This window comes from Geotrypetes seraphini, chromosome 6 (genome assembly GCF_902459505.1).
Source record: "Geotrypetes seraphini chromosome 6, aGeoSer1.1, whole genome shotgun sequence".
Classification (NCBI taxonomy): Eukaryota; Metazoa; Chordata; class Amphibia; order Gymnophiona; family Dermophiidae; genus Geotrypetes; species Geotrypetes seraphini.
Window position 1 is genome coordinate 165,827,784 of NC_047089.1, and position 17,891 is coordinate 165,845,674.

The following is a 17,891-nucleotide window of genomic DNA, read 5'->3' on the forward strand; positions in this document are numbered from 1 at the left end:
TTGGGCTGGCAGGAGACCTCGGGTGAGTAGGACGGTCTTATGTATGGGTAGGGGTGACGGCGGGTTGGGGGTTCCCAATGTGGTAAAATACTATCAGGCTGCTCAGCTGCGCGCCCTTTTAGAGTGGCAGACGCAGACGCCGAAACTGTGGGTGGAGATAGAGCAAAGTTTAAGTGGTGGGGTGCCTTTGTTACATCGGCCTTGGTTACCTGGCAGGGTGCGGCTGGAGGGTGGCTTGTCCTCAGTGGGAACTTCTTTGAGGATTTGGAATCAGACCCGAGGTAGTTTATTGCTGGGTAGGCGCCATTCCTGGTATACCCCGTTAAGATATAATCCAGATTTTCTACCGGGAAGGGGTGGTGGAGTATTTGTTGATTGGAAAATTAGGGGCTTAGTGTGTGTGGGTCAATTGTGGGATCCGGTTTTGGGCCGTATTCGACCCTTTACAGAGCTCCGGGGCAGGTTTGGCTTTGGGGTCAGAGATTTGTTTCCTTACCTGCAAGTTGTTCATTATATCAGGGCCTCGGGTCTTTTGAGGGATCTGAGGGGGGGGTAAGACTCCCTTTGAGCTGTTGTTAGGACCGGTGCTCAGAAAGGGAGCTCTCTCTGCTATATATAGATGCCTCAATTGTCGGGGGACCCCACATTCCTACATGAGGGCATGGGAGGGTGATTGGGGCTCTGATATATCCTGGGACACCTGGGGGGATATCTGGTCAGAGATTTCTTCGGCGGGTATAGCGGCCTTGTTGATCGAAAATGGATACAAGGTTCTCTTTCGTTGGTATTATACCCCTCAGGTGGTGGCTCGTTGGCAGGGAGGTGCAAGTACTCTTTGTTGGAGGGGCTGTGGGGAGGTGGGTACCTATTTCCATATGTGGTGGCAGTGTGGGCGGGTGTCTGGGTTCTGGATTGGGATTTTTTCTCGGGTGTCTCGGATCCTGGATATCCCCATTCCAGTGGATTGGCGACATGCCTTGTTGTTCTGGCATCAATTGGATTTAGCTTGGGGTGATTCTATGTTTTGTAAGTTGGCCTTCACTGCTGCTAGATTAGCTATTGCTTCCCTTTGGAACCAGGTGCTCCCTCCCACGTGGGCCATGGTGGAGCATCGCTTGCTTACTTGGCAACTTCTTTACCACTTAACAGCCCTACGCCATGGTAAACTCCATGGCTATGCTAATATTTTGCGCAGATTTCGGGCTTCTGTGGGGATCAGTGGCAGGGGTGGATTGGGGCACTGAGTTGACCATGGGGCTGGACTGGGATGGCGGAGACTAGGGGGAACCTTTATTTATATCCCTATTAGATTTTTTGGGTTTTTTTTTTCTTCTGGTTTTGGATGCTTCTCGACTTTATTGGGTGTTGTGGGAATTGTGTTTTGTCCCTGGGGGGTGGGAATTTGACTGTGTTTTGGTGGGTTTTGTAGTTTGTTATTGTTAGATTGGGGGGATTACATTTGTATTTGTTCTTGACTACACTTTGGGTGTTATTTGGAGTGCGGTTGCTTGCATTTTATTTTCTTGCTGCTGTATTCTATATGTTTATGTAATGTTTGAGGTGTATCTCAATAAAAGCTGTTATTTAAAAAAAAAAAAAATTAGTATGTTAATTCATAGTAATATGGTATCAACTGTTTGTAAATCCAACTTTTAGTATGCAAATTTATGAAAATGTGCCTCACAACTGCTTAAAAATTTACAAACCCTTGACACAGAATCCAGAAAAACCTGCCTCAAGAAAACAGGGGCTATGGCTTTAGTCAATTATTCTCATAATATTAAACCTTTTTTTTTTTTCAAAGGTGCAATGTGAAAATAAAGCTTCAGTGAGTCAGGCCCCTAAAGGTGCCAGTGCTTCTTTCCTTGAGCGTGACATTTTTACATGCCTTCAACATTACTAAGTCACATTATTGTATGTAATGCCTTGTAGCGAGATAATCTTTCCATCACAGTTTTGAAACTCATTAAGCTTTTATTTTTGTCAAGCAAGATATTAAAAAAGTATTAAAACATATTGAAGATGCTTAAAGCTAAGAGTAGGGGTTTGTACTTTCTAGTTTGCAGGTTATGACACCCTATTGCATAAAACCATGTTTATCATTAATTACTGACATTACTGTCAAGCACTAACAAGATGTGTCATTAAAAGGGAACACTTTTATAAGAGCAGAGTAAATGATCATTTATGAGATGAAGAGTCAGAACAATGACTTCCTAATGCACATAAATAGAAAATGTGTTCATAAAATGCACCTAAAATTAGGATGTAAATTCTATTGCGCGGTTCTAGTGACATTTATAAACCACTTGGGCTTCAGTCTTCTGGTTCATACTGTCACCAGAAGCCCTCAGAGAAATTTACACCTTTATTATGTGCACTTGGATATATTTTAAGCCCTCAGAGAAATTTACACCTTTATTATGTGCACTTGGATATATTTTACCCTTACGTAAAACTATCAGTGTGCAAATGGTTATTGGTATGGAATATCCAATCCTGTAGCTCATTCCCTTGTCTTCTTACAAACATCCTTTTCCATCTGTTTTGTGAAAGGTAGAGTAAATAGGCAAGCCTTATTAATTTTTGATAAGTAAAATTTTGCTGTTGCGATTTTTCAGAATCTTTTACAATTTCATATAATAAACAAGGACCCTGTCCAATGGCTGCCATTTTGATAGCCTTGACCTGTATGCTGCAGAATGATTTGAAATGCATCTGTCCTCTGGGCAAAACAAGGTATCCTTGTTGGGATATTTACCCCCTCCTCCCTTTTATCAAGCCACGTTAAGAGTATTTTTTTTATCGCAGGCCGCAGAGGTAAAAGGTCCAACGCTCATAGGAATTCTATGAGCATTGGATCTTTTACCGCTGCAGCCTGCAATAAAAACCCTACCACAGCTTGATGAAAGGGAGGGAGTTAAAAAGGAGTCAAAACTGCAGCAGGCTTTGTGAATTAAGGAGCTGTGCATTTCCATAGATGTATATTGCAGTACTGGATACTGATAGGAGAAAACCCTTGCCTTTTTGAGTGCAGGTGAAATGTTAAATGCGTTAGAATTTGTTGATAAACTGTACAATTTTTTATAAATTCACTAAAGATTTTTGGAAGACAAGTTTTATGTACAGTATTACATTTTTTGATCTAAGACCGTATGGAGGTTCACATAATAATGTAGAGGGTTTTTTTAGGATCAGTGACGTTTTTTGTTCTGACCCTACTTTATGAAGGCCGTTAACTTATACTGAGTTCTATTGCTCCATTGTTTTATGTGCAGTCCTGATCAACATTAGGCATCCTTTAAGCACCCCTTATAGAATCAGGACCTAAATGCTGCTTAGCCTTTAGCACATGCTATCATTTGATAAATCCATTAGTGTACCTTAGTAAAAAAAAACCTAAGTTAAATGAGCAAATGACTCTATTTTTAACTTTTCTACCCGACTTTGCACAATACACCATCAATCCACAACAGCATATAATAAACTTCAAAGTGCCTAATTTCTAAGTGATCTTTTTTTCAGATAATACCTTTCTAAGTACCTCTATGGTCTTCAGTTCCAGCCAACCACCAGCCAAATTATTTAAAGGCTTCTTTCTCTTTCTGGCTTTTATTCATCATCAGACCTTAGTTTTTTTTTTTTTTTAAGTGCTTATGCTCTATATTCTATGTTTTGTGCAAACCGATAAGCTTTTTTCATACAACTTTAAAAATTTTTGTACTTAGCTTTAGCTATTTCTTCATTCTTTTTTTAAACCTCGGGAAGGACACACGTTGGGATGCTGTGGAGCAAAACAAAAGGGGGGACCAGTTCTTGAAAAAGCCTTTGGGCGAAACTGGTTGAACCTTAAGGTCCTTCCCGAGGTTTAAAAAAAGAATGAAGAAATAGCTAAAGCTAAGTACAAAAGTTTTAAAGTTGTATAAGAAAAGTTTATCGATTTGCACAAAACATAGAATATAGAGCATAAGCACTTAAAAAAAAAAAAAAACTAAGGTCTGATGATGAATAAAAGCCAGAAAGAGAAAGAAGCCTTTAAATAATTTGGCTGGTGGTTGGCTGGAACTGAAGACCATAGAGGTACTTAGAAAGGTATTATCTGAAAAAAAGATCACTTAGAAATTAGGCACTTTGAAGTTTATTATATGCTGTTGTGGATTGATGGTGTATTGTGCAAAGTCGGGTAGAAAAGTTAAAAATAGAGTCATTTGCTCATTTAACTTAGGTTTTTTTTTTACTAAGGTACACTAATGGATTTATCAAATGATAGCATGTGCTAAAGGCTAAGCAGCATTTAGGTCCTGATTCTATAAGGGGTGCTTAAAGGATGCCTAATGTTGATCAGGACTTAGGCATTCAAACTAAATGGTTAATGAGCCATTTACGGGTTTTAACAAACGATAATTGGCACATGGACGTCCAAAGTATGTTAACCTCACTTTGTAGGCACCTCCACAATTTCATGGACGCCCACTGGGAAAACTCACGCCTAATGGAATAGGCATGGGCATGGTTTGGGCAATGATTCAATATGTGCATTCTTCGATTTATTTACATAACGCTGAGCAACCAAGGGCATCCATCTCATGTCTACATTGTAGGCGAATGAAAACCAGGTTTACTTTTCAGCATAGTTTGGGCTTCAGATAGATCTGAGTTCTATGGCACAGTTTGGACAGCCTTAATGCGATCTGCTAAATAGTTCTCTGGGTTTTTATTTTTGCTTTATTAAGCTCAAAATACATTTAATAAGGCACCATATAAACAGGGCACATAAAAACAGATATATTGCAAGCATAACCTTTTATTTTTATGGACAAACAGTAATGCTTTTTGCTAATTAGAAGAAAATTAACTGAAGCACAGTACATGAAAAACACAGTTTCATGTTTCTTGCTAAAAAGCTACCATTTCTTCTGACTAAATAGTGCTCCAATCAGCTCATTCTTGAAACAAAGAAAGCACATGAAAAAATATGTAGATTGCATACATAACTTCATTTGCAAAAGCTTAACAGATACAGACCTTAGCATGGCTTCTACTTCATTGCAAATGGAGGTGTGCAGCTTGAGAGATCATCAAGGTGCACCTGCAAGGTAGAATGCCACAATTAAAATATGTGCTAGGATTTGAACCTATGACCTCTAGAAGATGGGAACAGGGTTTTTACCCATTGAACCACAGCAGCTTCCACTAATGTCTTTCTTCCTCACATTTGATCAGATAGCTTAGAGATCTGCTAAGCTATGATTTTGTCAGGTATTTTCACCTTCACATGGCTAAGATTACTAAGCTTTCATGGTAGGAATCCCCATGACTGAAAGGAAGCAGCTGTGGTTCACTGGGGTCATGGATTCAAATTCCAGTACATATTTTAATTGTTCATTCTACTTTGCAGGTACACCTTGATGATCTGACAATGAGGTCAGAAGATATGCAGTTCAAGTTGTATTTATATAAGGCACTACCCCCCTCCCCTTTTACAAAACTGCAGAAGTGGTTTTTAGTGCAGGCCGACATGCTGAATGTTCGGCGTTGCTCCCGACGCTCATAGGAACTCTATGAGCATTGGGAGCAGTGCATTCAGCGTGCCGGCCTGCGCTAAAAACCACTTTTGTAGTCTTGTAAAAGTGTGTGTGTGGGGGGGGGAGGTTATATATTTAATATTTCTTTTTTCTTAGACAGTTTAGTTTAGATTGTGAGCTTGTTTGGAGAGGGAAGATTGTTTTATGTAAACCGCTGTGAACTTCCTTGAGGTATTTGGCAGTATATGAACAAAGATTATATTGTATGGACATGGCTAAAACTGAATTCCTTATCATTCCTCCTAAACCTGTCTCTCCCCTTCTCCTGTTCTCTATCTCAGTAGACAACACTCTCATCCATCCTGTCTCGTCGGCTCGTAAGCTCGGTGTTATCTTCGACTCATCTCTTTCCTTCTCTTCACATATTCAACAGACCACCAAAACTTGTCATTTCTTTCTCTGTAACATTACTAAAATCTAGCCTCTCTGAGCATGTTACCAAGACCCTCCTCTACACTGTTGTCACCTCTCACCTAGATTACTGCAACATGCTTCTTGCAGGTCTTCCATCTCTCACCCCTTCAATCTGTTGAGAATTCCACTGCACGCCTCATATTCTGTCAGTGTTATTATGTTCACATTACCCCTCTCCTCAAATCACTTCATTGGCTCCCTGTCTGTTTCCGCATACAGTTCAAACTCCTTTCACTGATCTACAAGTGTATTCATTCTGCAGATCCCCAATATCTCTCTCCTCTCTTGTCTCTCCCTATTCTCTACCTCGTTCATTGGGTGACTCTCTTATTGATGCCCTTCTCTACTGCAAACTGCCTTGCTGCTCTGTATGCCTGGAATATCCTACCTGACCCTGTACATCATGTCCTGTCTCTGGTGGCATTTAAATCCAGACTTAAACCCCACTTTTTTTTTTAAACTGTGTTTATATACGACCCTACGAACTTGTAAAATCACTTATATCTGTTGTCATTCCCTCTTTACTCCCCTACGTCTAAGTCCTTTGCATTTTCTCACCTGAGTTGCATGTATAAATCACTTTTGTCCTATATGTCTGTCATATTTCAAATGTAAGCTCTTTGAGCGTGCATGTTTGTGGTGCAGAACTGCGTGCGTCTGGTAGTGCTTTAGAAATAATAAATACAGTGATACCTTGGAATCCGAACTTAATCCGTTCCAGAACCCCGTTCGAGTTCCAAATGTTACATGTATATCATGGAAAATAAAACCACAGGGACATTTGTTAAATGTATGTAGGGCCAGTGGTGTAGCATGGGTGAGAGGCGCCCAGGGCGGTGTTGCCTCTCCCCTGTCTTCTTCTCCATCCCCACCCTCATCCGTCCCTTCCCTTCCCCCACACCTCTTAAACATTCTGGGCCTGAGAAGCAACCCCAACCTGCTGCCCGCACCAGCGTCGGCTCTTCCTTTGATGTCACTTCCTAGGTGCTGGTCCAGGAAGTGATGTCGTAAGAAGAGCCGACGCTGGCATGAGTAGCAGGTTGGGGTTGCCACTTGCACCCAGAACGTTAAAGAGGTATAGGGGAAAGGAAGGAGTAGGCAGGGAAAGAGTAGAGGGGGGAGCAGAGAGTTGGAGGAGTGCTGGCGCCCCCAGCAAGAGGGCACCTGGGGCGGACCTCCCCCCCCCCCCACTCCCTCTTACTACACCAGTGTAGAGCTTGTAAGCCCATAATCACTTTATACCTGCAGGCCTTTAAGTGAAGTTTCAAAGAAAAACACCCTGTAGACTTTCCATTTGAATATTCAGGGGCTGCCATGTGTCGAGGGTTGGGACGGTGATCATTTTCAACTCTAAATTTTATCCATGTAGATGCTCAGTCACCCAATAAAATCTCTTGTGTACTGCCTTCCTGTGCTTTCATATCAGGAAAAATGTGTTTACTGTAAAGTACATGAATCAGAGTAAGTGACATCAAATAAACACTTTAAATAATTCTGAATGGAAACAACTACTTTATTGACTTTCTGATGGGTCACATTCAGAAGAGAATTAGCATTACTACAACACAACATCAATCAGATGAATGGAAGGACACCTTCATGGAATTTATGCTTTCTCAAGAGATTATTGTACTAGGTTCTAAGACATCATTAAATATTATTTTGTCTGTTTTTTTTCTCTCTTGGTTTGATCACAGAAAAGCTTCAAGCATTGTGCCACAGACTCAGAGATGAAAAAACACTCAACTCTGTGAAACTAAACAATTTGTCAGTTGTTATTTTTGCTTTTATCAATTAGAAAGAGGCACTTGAGAGCAGCGAGAAAGCTCTTTGCTCATAATATCTGTGTTCATTAACCATATGTGACTAATTACTCATTTCTGCCAACTTACCCTGCCTGCGTAGTGCATAATTGTGAAGGCTGGCCCTGGATCCTTTGCTGCAACATTGCCATTCCCATCTTTTGTGGAGGAGTACACAGCATTTGTGTTTGAAGTTTCCAGAACAGACTGAAGGCGTTTGGAGAGGTTTTGCTCCATTGAGCGGATTGACTGGCTCTCTTCATCTAGCATAGATAAAAAACCTGAGGGCTTCTGAAATGCAAAATAGGATGACCACTTTATTGTTGTTTTCAGTTTGTAAACATAGGACCATGCCTAACTTGCATTTTTAGTTGGCATAATTGACTTTAGTTCTCTTCAGAGACTGCTGTTTTTAAATGAAGCAAATGGGAAAGCCCCACTTCTCTATGTGAATGCAAATAGACCATTTTCTTTGGATTATCTAACTTTCAGTAGTTACACTCTTTTCTTAGCTGGTATCTCTGGGAAGTAAATCACATATTCCAGAAGACATTTTCTATCTCTCTTCTAATATAGTCACCACTGTGAGAGGAATGATCTGTCTGGCTCTATCCTGACATTGTTTCTGTACAAAAAAGTGCACTATTTTTTTTCCTATATACTCTTAGAAATACAGTGGAAGGGCAAAAGAGAGGGTAGGAACTTCCAAAATTGTGTGTCTGAATTAGGACAGTTTTGGCTGTGTTCTACATGAATAGGCAGTAAAGGACAAAACTGTGTGTCTGAATTAGGACAATTTTGTTCAACTATCTAGAGCAGGGGTGCCCAAAAGGTCAATCGCAATCGACCAGTAGATCGCAAAGGCAATGCGAGTCGATCACGGAGTCCATTCCGGGCTCCACGATTGACTCACATTGCCTTTGCATTCTCCCTGTTCCCTGATGCCTCAACAGGCTAGCAGCGAATACAGAAGCGCCAGGCACGCCAGCCTTCCTCACCCCCCCCCCCCCCCGGTGGCAGGAACTTGAATAACACAAGGTTTTTATTTTCCCCTTACCTTTTGTTGTTTTCCTTCCCTTCTTTAACTCTTAATAAATTGTAAATTACTGTCTGTTTCTTTTGTGGTCTTGTTCTGTCTGTGCATATTGATTTTTGAATTGTTACCCCTGGTTTTACCATTGTAAACCGCTTTGATAAACTGCAATTATTAACATAAAAGTTAAATCAAATAGAGTAACTGTGACTGTGTTACTAGGATGGGACTTGGAAATGGTCCACAACTATTGGAGGTACTCAGGGGCGGATTTAGATGAAAAGAGGCCCTAGGCTATTCCACTTATGAGGCCCTTTCACCTCCCATTTTTAAGTTTGTAAATTGCATAAGAGATAATAAAATACATCACCCAGGGCTGAGACCGATTCCCTTCCGGAGCTGGGAAAAGGGTGGGGGGGGGGGAGAGAGGAGCAGCGGGATCCGATTCGGAGATGGAGCACGTGTGCAATTCGGATTCCCCACCCCTGGCTGAATTTTGATGAGTTGCTGGCGCAGGCGCCGTGAGGAGTGACACAGAAGCACACCTCACGCCACCAGGACTCACGATATTTCAACAGCGCATGTGCGCTCTAGGATTTTATTATTTATGATATAATCATGAAAATATAAAATAAAGCACATAATATACATTTTAAAATATGCAAATTAAAACATATGTTAAGAACTTACTTAGAATTCCGCGAAATGAAGATATTGTCACAAAAATTTTTTTCAATAGTCTATAAACACTTCACTAAAGTGTTGAACCTACTGAACTCAAAAGGCGAGAATCAAATGATCGTATTCGCAATCCTAAAATAAGAATCTTTTCTAATAACATTAACACGTGTTTCATATTATCGAAGTAACACGAATATAACCGAACGTCGGGATATCAATAGGTCTGTTCGTTTGTCTGTTCCAATCTACACCAATCTGCACTTTATTTATGCAAGAACAAACCAGAGCTTAGTAGCATAAGGCACGTCAATATTTGCCATAGCAATCAGTGAACGTATGAACTATACTTTGGTGCAATCTAGTATATACAAACGAACAGACCCAATGAGCCGAACGCGTTGATCTTAACCAATACATTTTTATGTTTGTTTATTAGTCATATGCGTAGAATTTCTCCTTATTTTCGGTTCAGTGTTTTAGTGTTCACTGTTTTTAGAATAGTGTAATTTTAATTTTGCTAACAATTTGAATGTAGGCCCCTCAGTACTATGTTTAGCATATTTCTTAATTGATTATAATTTACCTCTTTTCTCGCTTATAAGAAACCTTGGATCTTAAGTTGAGGACTTGAGCTGTGTTAGATGAAATTATTAATGTCCTTTTAATTTTATTTCCTTTTAAGGATTATCAAGGTACAAAGGCTTATACCTTGAGAGAATTGTTCTGTCTAACCAACTTTCTGTACAAGTGTTTACTTGATATGTAAATGTGGAAACTTATAAATAAATAAATAAAAAGTTTAGAGGGTTGTTTGTTTTTTTTAGCCAGTGACATTCCCAATTCTTCAACCCTGTTCTGGAATGCCTTTATAGTAAATCTCTTCATAAAAGTGGTTAATAAATCCCATTATATAAATATTGCTGCGCATAAGTCAGGTTGCACAGGTCTTAAAAACAAAAAAATCACCCAAGTAATTGATGATCTTCCCCTAACAGCCACCTGCTCCACTGTCCACTGCAGGAACATAAGGACTGGGTTAAAAAAAAACCAAAAACAACTGAATCGCCTTCTGAATATGATAAATGATGTAGTCATTTATATTCTTCTAGTTTCTTTTTTCCCCAGAGAACAAAACTTAAAATTGAAAAAATAGTTTCACCTTGAGTGGGTCTGCAAATGTCTTCCATGTTAAATTCTCTGTAATTGTCTTTCATACCACTTCTAGTTTCTCAGTTGTAGACTTTGGATTTCTCAATGGCCAGTGAAAGCTTAAAATAATTCGTATGCGTGATCTCTTCTATAATTCTTCAGTTTTTTAGGTTTGTTTTTTTTAACCTGTCGGTGAACAGGTTTTGGCACCAAGTCCCATCAGCCTGCTCTGTCTTCCTTGCTTATACAGTAGTAAAGTGTAGTTACTTACCTGTAACGTAGGTTCTCCATAGACAGCAGGATAGTCAGCCACAGTGGACAGTCATGCTATTCTCCTTCCATCTTAAAGCATTGGGACTACGGGAACTCCCCACAGCCATTTCCTAATGGCTATCTGCACGGGGCAGGAGCATAGGAAGATTGCTCCTGCCCCTGCCCCGAAAACCAGCACTCCCAACCGGCAAAGCGCACTATCCCGCAGGCCGGAATTCAGCTCCTGCGCACTACCATGGACAGGCGCACGCCCAATGTCCGAACTCAAACGGCCAGAAAACAATTGCTCCCTCGCTCCCCGTGCCGCCGATGCCTCTGTGTCTACAGCGGAGCGACTGTCCCGAACAACGAGGCCTGAACAAAATGGAACACAAAGCCCAAATTACTCACCCAGCTATCCTGCAGGACACAGCCAGGTAAGGCCGGGATGCTGGGGGGAAGACAAAAATATGAGGGTTTTTTTTTCCTCCTCCCCCCCCCCCCCCAAATAAAATCACGATTATGTGAAATCGCGAGTAGGAAAACCGCAAATGGGGAGGGGGAAGTGTACATGCCTCCACAATGGAACTCTTTTGGATCTGCAAAGAACACTGCAACTGCACCCGTCACTCACTACATTAGGACTCAACTACCATAACTGCAAAAAGACCAAGCATGCAGCGTAGGAATACTCCTCGACTCCAACCTACCACATTCCAACTATATCTCTCAGGTCTTATCTTCCTCAGTTTAATCAGGGCAGAATTAATTATTTGAGGGCCCCTAGCCACACAAGTACAGTGGGCCCCCCTGGGCCTGCCCCACCCACGCCCCGCCCCATTTATCTGTTTTCTTATTTACTTTTTTATTTCCAATTATATTTCTTTTTTTAAAATTCAAAACAAACAAAGATTAGCATACCAGTGCACAGTTTTTCTTCTATGCAACCCCCAAACATCTCTGAACAAATCCCCCTTCCTTCCCTTCCCACCTACTTACCCAAGACATTAACTCTGAACCCTTTCAATACGTATATAAAAGTGTTCAAATATATTGTAAAACAGTAATACTATCCGAAATATAAGTCTATATTAATAACCAAATTTATATCGCCTAACTGCCTCGCTCTACATCAGGGTGTCAAACTCAATCACATAAGGGGCCGAAATCTGAAAAAAAGGCTAAGTCGCGGGTCAAATTTTTAATTAAGATACTTACGGGTCCTTTTATTAAGGTACGCTAACTGATTTTGCGCACGCTAAATGTGCACTTTAATAAAAGGACCCCTAAGTGACTAAGGCTTAGTCTTAGCAGACATATAGGGTTACAACATCTCCAACCCCACACTGACTCTGTGGTGTAAACAAAATAAATACTGTAATTACAAAACAGAAAATAAAATGATTTTTTCTACCTTTTGTTGGTCCCAGGCTCTGGCTGTCTTCTGATAACTCGTTTGCCAGGGTCTCCTGCCCATTTGTCGTTTTCTTCTTTTTCCTTGCTAACCATCCATCATCCATCTCTGTCCTCCCCTTCCATTTCCCTTCCCTCCCTCGGAGGTCTGGCATCTTTCCTTTTTTTCGTGTCCATATCCGCTGCTTCGGTAATGGACCTCACCATCCCCAGATCCACCATCTGTCCTTTTCTCAACTATCCTTTCATCCAGCATCTCTCCCTTCTTCCCCACCATCTCAGGGTCCATCATCTTTCGTTTTTCTTCCCAACTCCCCTGTCCTATGCCACTTCCAGAAACTGTATGCCCTCCCCTTCCATCTTTCCCTTCACTCCCACTGGTCTGGCATCCATCTTCTTCCATTCCCTCTTCCAATGATCTGGCATCTCTCTCCTCTCCTCTTATTCCCTTCCCTTCCCTTCCCTCTCCCACACCCACACCCCCATGGTCTGGCATTTCACTCTCTTCCCCCCACTTCCATCAGCATCTGCCCCCTTTCTTTCCCTCCAGCCTAAATCCATCCAGTATCCTTCCCCCTTGTTTTCCCCCTTTCCCTGCACACCAATTCCATCAACACTAGCCCCCTTTCTTTCCCTCCGACCTAAATCCATCCAGTATCCTTCCCCCTTATGTCTCCCCCCTTTTCCTACACACCAATTCCATTAGCATATGCCCCCTTTCTCTCCCTCTACCACCCTTTTCACACAGCGACGGCAACGCACCCCCCCCCCATGGCAACGGGTCCCCACCTGGCATCAATGGTGACAACAACACCGCCCCCCCAGCATCCACGGAAACCAATGCAGCCAACCGTTGGCATCAATGGCAACGCAGCCATTTTTTTTTTCAGATGGCAATGGGCCCCCACTCTTCACTTCCTGCACGGCAACGGGCCCCCATCCAATGACAACAACGTCAGCCTCCCCCTGGCATTGACGGATGGTAATGGAGCCAATGCCGCTCGAAGAAGGTCCCGCGATGACTGCGTCTGCTAGAAGAAGTAAGTGACGTCGGAGGGGGTGGACCAGCAGACAGTCATTGCGGTACCTTCTTGGAGCTTCATTGGCTGAATTGCTATCTGTTGATGCCGGGGGGAGGCCGACATTGTTGTCGTCGGGTGGGGGCCCGTTGCCGTGCAGGGAGGGAAGAGGAGGGCCCGTTGCCGTCTGAAAAAAATGGCATGGTAAGTCGTCCTTCAATGGTCCCCCCTGACTATTTGGGCCCTAGGCACGTGCCTAGTTGGCCTATTGGGTAATCCGGTCCTGAGTTTAATACCTGGGACAACTCCGAAAAACAAGGAACTACTTTTCTGAGTCTGGCTTCACCCAACTATTCTATGCCTTAGTCCTGTCCCGTATGGATTACTTCAATGCACTATTCAGCGGTCTCACAGCAAAGAACAACAGCTCCAGCATGTACACAATGCAGCAATCAGACTTCTAAAAAACCACCATGTCTGTGTGACCCTGTCTCTCAGGCTCTATCATTAATTCACTGGCTGCCTGTAGCCAAAATTTGTGTCTTCAAGGGCCTGAAGCTAGCAATGAAATCCTTGCACGACATGGTGCCAGGCTACATAACAACCAAGCTTCCTCCATATGTGCCAAACAGGTCCCTCCACTCCCAGGATGAAATACGCCTCAAAAGCCCTCCCCCCCCCCCCCCGGTCAAGCCTTTTAACTGCAAACTGCCAAACGAGGTTCCTATTCCCACTTCATACCAAGCCATACTGAAATCAACTACTCTCACAGATCAGTTCCCTTGAAGGACTCCTCAACTTCAGGAAAGCAATAAAAACATACCTCTTCACCTAACTCACCTGCCCATGATTGATGGGTTACAAAGAAATGTATATTGGTACTAGATCATCGGTATGTGTTGCGCTAGGATAAAAACTTGTATTTAAAATCTTGGACTGTAACTATGGCAAATATAACCTGTAAAATGCATATTATGTATATTGATATTAGATCCCTAGTATGTGTCGAGTTAGGATAACAAGTTGTATCGAAAAACTTGTACTGTACGGTAACGGCCCCGAAGCCCATAGAGATTTAAAGGGATTCGGGGCTGTTGCTAAGCGGCTTTGTAGAAGAGGGGGTATATTATGTAAATTTTAACCTGTAACCCGATCCAAGCTCCTTGGGACGAATGGGATAAAAAATGAATTAAATAGAATGTTTGGGTTTGTTGGTTTTTTTTGGTTTTTTTTAGCAACAAGCATATTTATAGACTTCTTCAATGATATAAATGTGGAAAAGATACCTGAAAGAAAAAATCCAGGACTGTGGTCTGGGTACTGGGAGAGTATATGGTTTCCATAGTAACTCCTTCTTGTATACATTCTTCTTGTTCTTGCAGGAAAAGCACTTCATTGATATACTGATGCAACTTCTCATTGATCATGTTGATGCACAGCTATTATAGAAAAAAAACCAAACAAACCCACTTCAGATGCATTTATATAATCATTATGCAAGAGAACTTGAATGATGACATTAGAGCTATTAGTTAGTTCCATTTTTTTCCAAGAGAAGCAGATTCAGTGTTGGTTTTATTCCATTCCATATATGTTTTTCTTAGGGATCTCATATCTATAAGTCCATGCATGCATTGGAGTAAAGTTAAGATTGAAACAACTTTCTTTGAAAAAAACCCCCAAATAAACCCTGACTGTTTTGATATTCAGCCCATAGTGATCAGCATTTTCTTAAACACTGGCCACACAGAGAGCTGCATATTGTACACACAAGAGATGGTCCCTGTTCAGAAGAGCTTACAATCTACTGACAGACACATAGGACAAAAAGGGACAAACACATAGGACAAAAAGGGAACATAGTGCTCTTATAGGGAATTAGAGGAGGGGCTGATGAGGCAGAATCACATAAGACAAAGGGGAGTCTGAGCTTAGTGCTCATGAAGGGAATTAGAAGAAGCTGGACAGGTGGGAGGGGATTATTGAGGGGATAACAGACAGATATTTTGATAGGGTTAGGATTTAAACGCAGCTTCAAATAAGTGGGCTTTCAGTCTGGATTTGAATACTGCCAGAGATGAAGCCTGACATAATGAGCCAGGCAGGTTGTTCCAGGCATACGGCACAGCAAGGTAGAAGGGACGGAGACAGGGATTGGCAGTAAAGAAGAAGGGTACTGACAGGTCACTGCGGTCTGTTTAGACCTGGATAATTAGCACCGGGCCATATCCCACTACCAATGCAGAATTGCTGTCTTGGCTGCTAGAAGTTATCTTGGTACCCTGATATTTGGTGCTGGTACCTGGATAGTCTCTCTGGGCAGATAAGAGCTGCTATTTATGCTGGCCCTATTGCTCAGATAGCAATCTTGGTATCAGCACTGTTCAGATAACCACCAGCTCTGTCTTTGCGCCACCCCTGGACTGCTCTGGCACTAATTGGAGAGAATATATAGAAAATCATAACAATAATAAGAATACGGAGAAAAATAAACCTCAATTGTGAGAGGTTGGGACTACACAAGTACCCAGCCCTCAACACATCATCACAGGTTTATAAAAAAACTCCGTTTACGATTATATAGACAAAATTTTCATTCATTCAAAATCACTTTTTTTCAAATTATTTTTTGAAATTCGATATAGATGAAGCAACTGTCCGAGTGTCAAAATTTACTGATAAGAACCCCAAACTTAACTAGATTAGTAATGAAGGCTACAGCTCAATTTCATGTGTGCAAGAATTTTCAGAGGCACAAAATGTAACAAAACCACACTTAAGGGAAAAAAACCACTCATCTGAAGAGGTGAAAAATTCCAGGGAGACTATCTGCTCCTGATCCCGACAGAAAAGACTTTCTGTTTCGCCTCAACTGGCTACTTCAGGGGATATCTGCCATCTTCAGGTGTCTCCTTCTTTCCTGCAATCCATACAAACGCTGGCTCTTCTCAAAATGGAGTTGGGACTGTGAGACGCGCCCAGTTCGAATATCAAACGAACTGGGCGTCATGACGTCATCACAAAACGTGATGCGTGATAGGCCAAACATCGGCGATTATACAGACCACCTTGTCAGCTGTCATTAAAAATAATTTACTGATTCAAAGAAACGGTTGCCACTCATAAGTTGTATTCAGCCCCAATGGTTCAATTGTCTGTAACCTGTTGATCCAACGTTGTTCTTTCTGCCATAATATTCTTCTAATATCTCCTCTTCTTTGAGTCAGAGGCAATTTTTCGTTTTGTGATGACGTTTTGTGATGACGTCATGACGCCCAGTTCGTTTGATATTCGAACTGGGCGCGTCTCACAGTCCCAACTCCATTTTGAGAAGAGCCAGCGTTTGTATGGATTGCAGGAAAGAAGGAGACACCTGAAGATGGCAGATATCCCCTGAAGTAGCCAGTTGAGGCGAAACAGAAAGTCTTTTCTGTCGGGATCAGGAGCAGATAGTCTCCCTGGAATTTTTCACCTCTTCAGATGAGTGGTTTTTTTCCCTTAAGTGTGGTTTTGTTACATTTTGTGCCTCTGAAAATTCTTGCACACATGAAATTGAGCTGTAGCCTTCATTACTAATCTAGTTAAGTTTGGGGTTCTTATCAGTAAATTTTGACACTCGGACAGTTGCTTCATCTATATCGAATTTCAAAAAATAATTTGAAAAAAAGTGATTTTGAATGAATGAAAATTTTGTCTATATAATCGTAAACGGAGTTTTTTTTATAAACCTGTGATGATGTGTTGAGGGCTGGGTACTTGTGTAGTCCCAACCTCTCACAATTGAGGTTTATTTTTCTCCGTATTCTTATTATTGTTATGATTTTCTATATGTTCTTAGTGACGTCAAAGCTTCTGTCGGATGCAGTTTGAATGAGCCTCTGCTATCAACTACATTTTACAATACGTATAAATTATACACATATTGATTATTACGATTGTATTCCAGAAGAATTACTAATTGGAGAGAGCCATGATGGTCTGCGCATATTTCAGTGATGCTCCGATTAAATGTTGCTGAATATCAGTGGCAGACTCGGTCACTAGGAATTAACCAAGTAGGAGCTGCTCCTACTCAGTTCACTCTTGCTGAATATTGACCCGATTTATGGTTATTGCCAATTTTCTCAAGTGTTTATTCCTTCCGTATTTTAGGAGTGCGCAAGGCAGAAAATAGTTTGGTCAGTTTTTAAACAAAGATTTGATGGTCAATATTCAAAACAACTCCTAGCAGATTAAACAGCACGTAGCTGGCTACATGCTAATATTTAGCGCAAGACGGCTGAATTTCTGACTAGCGGCTAACTGACTATGTTATGCGACTTAGCCAGCTGTCTGTGAAATTGAAAGTGCTAGTAGCCAAATTGGACCACGTAAATAGCTTATCTATTCTTGACCACTATAAACTTAGCTAGCCAGCACTGAATATCATTTTATCCAGATAAGTTTATAATAGCCAAAAATAAACTAGATATTCAATGCTGGTCACCAGAAATGGCCCGGTATTGAAAATTCAGGTTCAGCACGGACCACAGGAGTCATCCTG

The 17,891-nt window shown here is 41.5% G+C and overlaps 1 protein-coding gene across 4 annotated transcripts in view; it reads right to left on the bottom strand.

The window, feature by feature from the left end:
- The window catches only part of MYO16 (myosin XVI), a 709,054-nt gene that overhangs the window by 248,760 nt on the left and 442,403 nt on the right, over positions 1-17,891 (bottom strand). For all 4 annotated transcript variants that reach the window (XM_033949922.1, XM_033949923.1, XM_033949921.1 and 1 more), the window contains 2 exons: positions 14,635-14,787; positions 7,892-8,092 (listed from right to left, as the gene is read on the bottom strand). In XM_033949922.1, coding sequence (XP_033805813.1) covers positions 7,892-8,092; positions 14,635-14,787 — 354 coding nt within the window. The remainder of the gene's footprint in view (positions 1-7,891; positions 8,093-14,634; positions 14,788-17,891) is intronic.